Source organism: Ostrea edulis, chromosome 4 (genome assembly GCF_947568905.1).
Source record: "Ostrea edulis chromosome 4, xbOstEdul1.1, whole genome shotgun sequence".
NCBI classification, from domain to species: domain Eukaryota; kingdom Metazoa; phylum Mollusca; class Bivalvia; order Ostreida; family Ostreidae; genus Ostrea; species Ostrea edulis.
The window spans coordinates 21,561,091-21,566,734 of record NC_079167.1 but is presented as its reverse complement, the minus strand read 5'-3'; the positions used below and the strand labels follow the sequence as shown (position 1 = coordinate 21,566,734).

Below are 5,644 nucleotides of genomic sequence, written 5' to 3'. Positions count from 1 at the left end.
TTTTCTGGTGTAAAAATTTATTGCTGGTATGGGAAATAAGTTACAATACAATTTTAAATAGTCTATTATGAAAGTACCATAATCAATAAAAGTCCTCAACTTCCTCTTTCTCTGATTTTTGTTGATTTTGAATTTGTTGCTGATTTTTATACAATTCTGCCACCTGAAAATCAGAAAGTTGTTTTTTTTTACTAAGAGATAAGAGTACCCCTAACACAGGCTACATTAAATGTTACACACATCAACATGCTCGTGGGACTATCTTTTCACACAACAAAGTCCTGAATAACAGAGGTCGTGTTACGAGAAGCAGAAATTGTTCAAATTAATGGACACTGCACAATCACAGAATAAAAGAGGTCACCAGAGAGACGGGGAGCTCCTAATAAGCACCCACTTTATTCTAATCATTTAAACCCCCCTTCTAATTCAATGTCGTAACTGTAAACTAATTTGCAGTGGGACATATTTATCGTACAGTCAATAGACAGGCCGATTTGATTCATGCAATAAAGACATTGATTTTTCTGTCTAAGTGCAGCAAGAATCAGGGATCATCTAACCCAACAAAAGTGATGCATTAATGCAAATGTCACTTTATTGCAAATATTTCTTCTTTTGAAAACATCAACTACTGTAGCACCTAAATTTCCCATTCTAATCAGATGGCTGCATGCTTTCACTGGGTCCTGGCAGTGAGGCCTCCGCAGGACACAAAACGTACATTTCACTCCACAATAATACATACTCCACAGGAAACAAAACGTACATTTCACTCCACAATAATACTTACTCCCCAGGAAACAAAACCTACATTTCACTGTACAACAAGAGGTACTGTGAGCAATGCTCACTAAGAATACCCCCCGCTTACCCCAATCTCCCAAAGGGTGTTGGTAATAGGTATAAACTACCTCTTTTCTGAGTGTAAAAAACAAATGGCATGACAAACCGAACCATATTGCTACTTCGATGTCCAGTGCGCGTGACCTTTGACCTTTTGACCCCAAAACCGATAGGGAACATCTTCATCCCATGGGTAGTCCATATGTATGATATGGTGACTGTAGGTGGAAAGGATAACGCTTTAGAGCCCGGAAACCATATTGCTACTTCCATGTCCAGTGCGCTTGACCTTTGACCTTTTGACCCCAAAATCGATAGGGAACATCTTCATCCCATGGGTAGTCCATATGTATGATATGGTGACTGTAGGTGGAAAGGATAACGCTTTAGAGCCCGGAAACCATATTGCTACTTCCATGTCCAGTGCGCTTGACCTTTGACCTCAAAATCGATAGGGAACATCTTCATCCCATGGGTAGTCCATATATATGATATGGTGACGGTAGGTGGAAAGGATAATGCTTTAGAGTCCGGAAACCATTGCGTCTACAGACGGACGGACAGACAGACGGACAACCTGATTCCAGTATACCCCCCCCCCCCCCCAACTTGTTGCGGGGGGTATAATAATACATACTCCCCAGGAAACAAAACCTACATTTCACTCCACAATAATACTTACTCCCCAGGAAACAAAACCTACATTTCACTTCACAATAATACTTACTCCCCAGGACACAAAACCTACATTTCACTCCACAATAATACTTACTCCCCAGGAAACAAAACCTACATTTCACTCCACAATAATACTTACTCCCCAGGAAACAAAACCTACATTTCACTTCACAATAATACTTACTCCCCAGGAAACAAAACCTACATTTCACTCCACAATAATACTTACTCCCCAGGAAACAAAACCTACATTTCACTGTACAATAATACTCCCCAGGAAACAAAACGTACGTTTCACTCCACAATACTTACTTCCCAGGAAACGAAACGTACATTTCACTCCACAATAATACTTACTCCCAAGGAAACAAAACCTACATTTCACTGTACAATAATACTTACCTGTGAAGCTGAAGTTGCCTCCTCCGGTTTCTTGTCATCTCTAATTCGCAAAAATCGGGGAAACCTCAGGGATATACCTTTCTCTGGATCCACCTAAAATTTGGACAAATTCTGATACATCATGGGGACAGACATGTCCATTCAACTCTGGTCGATCCCTCTCCTGAGTAACATTACAGAGACAGTGATCCAATAAATTTTAGAAACCTTACCATACAACCCAGCTTCAAATGAATTCAACTTTAAATTTGATCCAAAATATAAAATATTGATATTAACAAGTCAATGAAATTCATGATGAAATTAGATTTCAAACTTGATTCAATCTATCAAAAAAGTATGTGTTACGATCTGAAGAAATGAAAATTAAACACATTAGGATTAATTTTTTTCATTGGAAGCATTGGGATTTTTTATTTTGAAAGCAACAATAATAAAATGAAAACTAGGTCGGGTAACTGTTTCTGTGTCGAAGTTTATTCAAGGTCACAAGCTAGAGAATATTGGAATTCCATTAGAACAGGCATATATTGCATATACGCATGATTTATTACAAGTTCTGTCTTAATTTGCAGCATTAACAGAGGCAACAGAAGAATTAATACACACTGACAAATTCAATAAGACATAAGGTAGACAGAATTTCCTCTGATAATACAAGATTTTTGCAACCATTATTTCTGTAATACTTCTACTGAAGAGATCTTTTTTGAACTCATTCATATAATAACACTGGTGTAGTAAGGTGCATAGTAACATGAAATAAAGTAGGGCCTGGGTAACGAGTAATAGAACAGAAAATCATTTTTGTAATTATTTCTGAAAGAAAAATTAGAGGTATGGCATCTAAAATAGCCCCAAGAGGGATAGCAATTTTAAAATATCATAAAAATATACATTACACTGTTACTTTTGTCAGTTATGGCACATAATATAAGTCCTAATTCAATAAAATGAAAAACTATGAAGTCGGAAAAATTGTGATGAAAAATTCTATTTTCAATTCCGGATGGAGATTTTTTAATCACTTAAATCTAGTAGAAACAGGAGCCCCACTGCCCACCTGAGTCACCTTCACCCCGCTGTTATTCAGAATATTTTTAAATGATCTTTACCCTCTTTAATCCCAAGACAAATTTTGACCGCATTTCATGACCCAACTTAGTCGCATGGGGTTATGTATCTGTACTATATTGGAATGCTTGCATAATAATATATCTAATCAGTGCTCCTAGATAAGAAAATTTTCAGAGATTATATATATTCCATTGTAAAACTTTGATCCCTTATTGAGGCCCCATCCTACCCACAGACTATGGTTTGAAAGAAATTCAGTCTGCAGATCCTGGGAATGCTTGCATAACAATGACAAATCATGACCCTGCTGGTAACGAGAAAAAGATTTTTATACAAAATTAATATATTTGATCACCTATTATTGTAGCCCCACCCTACTCCCATGATTTGAATAAAACTGAATTCTGCAGAATGGTTGCATAATGATGGGACTAATCTTGGTCCTGCTGGTCTTGAGAAGATTTTTCACTATAAATTCCCACACAAAACTTTGTTTCCCCCTAACACCCCCCCCCCCCCCCCCCAACACCCCCCCAAAAACATACTTGAATTTGCACTTTCTAAGTATGCTTGCATATTAATAGAACAAATAAAGGCCTCGCTATTCTTGTGAAGATTTGAAATTTTTTCCTCCTATATATCCCCACGTAAAACTTGATCCCCTGTTGTGGCACTACCCTACCCCCGGGGGCCATGATTTGAACCAATTTGAATCTCCACTTACGAAGGAAGCTTTCACACAAGATTCATCTTTTCTGGTCCAGTGGTTCTTGAGAAGACTTTTTAAATGATGCCACCAAATTTTCTCAATTTCTTAATTATCTCTTTAGTCGCAGGGGCATAAAAATGCTGACCTAACTTCTTAGGACACATATTCAAATCTGCACAATAATAAAAAGACACCTTTATTATTCCATAAAACTTACAATTCCAGCTGCAGCCATGTGTGTGGGCGAGATGGAGAGGTCGGCACACTTCACCTCCCAAACCTGCACCGCATCAAACCAGTGGTCCGGTTCCACCGAGGAATCATACCGGTAATACGGCTTTGGCTTCTCCGTCACATGGTCCTTGAAGAAACTAGCATGTGTCTCTAGGGATGCATCGGTGAAGCCTGTCCCAATCTATACAGAAGACAACCACAAATTACTTACAGCAAGGAAAGTCCTGAAATTATTATCTGGAACTCGAAGAATCAATCTGTGATGATCATAACAAATTAATTTCAAACACATTTTCATTCACTCAGTTATTCTATCATTTCTTTGGCATGACTCAATCAGTACTGTGGCTATCACACGAATAAATATACATTCTCATATCCACAAATTTAAACTAACAAGGGAAATTATAAAATGTAAATGCATTGTTCAAACAAAGAGAAAATGAATTTCTTTTCATCCATTTTGGAATCAGCAATTCAAGGACATTTCAAAGTCAGTGGCTGAAACTAAAAATCTTTCCAAAGTTCTGATGTATATTCCAAACACATTCAAAACCTCACTGATGTTCAAAGACCCTCCCTGAGCCGTGAAACAATAAACAATATCAGACACGCCTTTCGAATGCTCACAATTTTCAAAGTCTCCCAGAGGCTCACAATTTTAAAAATCTCTGGAGGGTCATGGTGTTGAAAGTCTATTTTCAAAATACCTGTACACATCTAAAATCTCACAGCATGCAGGGTCCCCCATCCCCTAATTTTTAGACCCATCCAAAAACATCACAGCTATGTTTACTGCTTTTGAATTTCGCTGTACAGCGATAGGATTAGTAAGACTTCATTGTACGTGCCATGACATGGGTAAATTACTTTGCATTGTGGGATTGTTCATGATACTTGATCAGCTGATTAAGATACTTCTGTGAAGTTTCAAAAATTCATGAAAGCCCAAATTCACAGCTTTAAAAAAGTTTGGCTGTTTACATATATAGCAAAGTTATTTTGCTAGTCAATTCCAAATCTTTATGTTTCAATGATATCACTCTTCATTTACAAACAACCCTGTATTTGTGAACTATTCTTTAACAAATAAAGCTGACCTACCTTGCATATGGATTGGAACTCTTCATTCTCCTCATCGTAACAGGCCAGGAGGAATCCTCCGTAGCGTCCAGTTCTCTTTCCTGTCCCCAGAAAACCTCCCATCACGAGCAGATCCAATGTGTCTCCCACCCCATCCAAGTAATCCTTCTTCAACTGCACAGAGACACAGAAACACATTAACTTCCTGTACTTACATTTGTATATCAACTGAAGTCGTACGGAGATGCAGAAACACAACATTAACTTCCTGTACTTATATCAACTTGAAGTAGACCTATACACGGCCTACGTCACCATCAAATGTAAATGTGGAACCACACATCCGTTTTTCCGAAATGTGGTATTTTAAAGATATCAGTTTGATTTATACATGGCGATATGACTCTCCAAGGTGTTCTTATCAGCTGCGGTCAAATTTTGTATTTTAAAAAAAGGGGGGGGGGGGGGCGCGGGGCGCTAAAGATGATTCAAGCTTTAGATAAAAATCGGTTGGAGAACAGACAACATTTTGGCGGATGAGGGCATCTGTGAGATACATTGACTATTCATGTATGTAAAAGTTATACAATGATCCATGTTCAACATATGGAATTA

At 37.9% G+C, this 5,644-nt stretch overlaps 1 protein-coding gene across 1 annotated transcript in view; it reads right to left on the bottom strand.

Annotated features, from left to right (window-relative positions):
- The window catches only part of LOC130054034 (DNA ligase 1-like), a 20,148-nt gene continuing 14,504 nt past the window's right edge, over positions 1-5,644 (bottom strand). Inside the window, exons 10-13 of the mRNA XM_056162216.1 lie at positions 5,051-5,203; positions 3,930-4,127; positions 1,927-2,019; positions 1-163 (exon numbers count right to left, since the gene is read on the bottom strand). Of these exons, the coding sequence (XP_056018191.1) occupies positions 83-163; positions 1,927-2,019; positions 3,930-4,127; positions 5,051-5,203 (525 nt within the window). The 3' untranslated portion in view covers positions 1-82. The remainder of the gene's footprint in view (positions 164-1,926; positions 2,020-3,929; positions 4,128-5,050; positions 5,204-5,644) is intronic.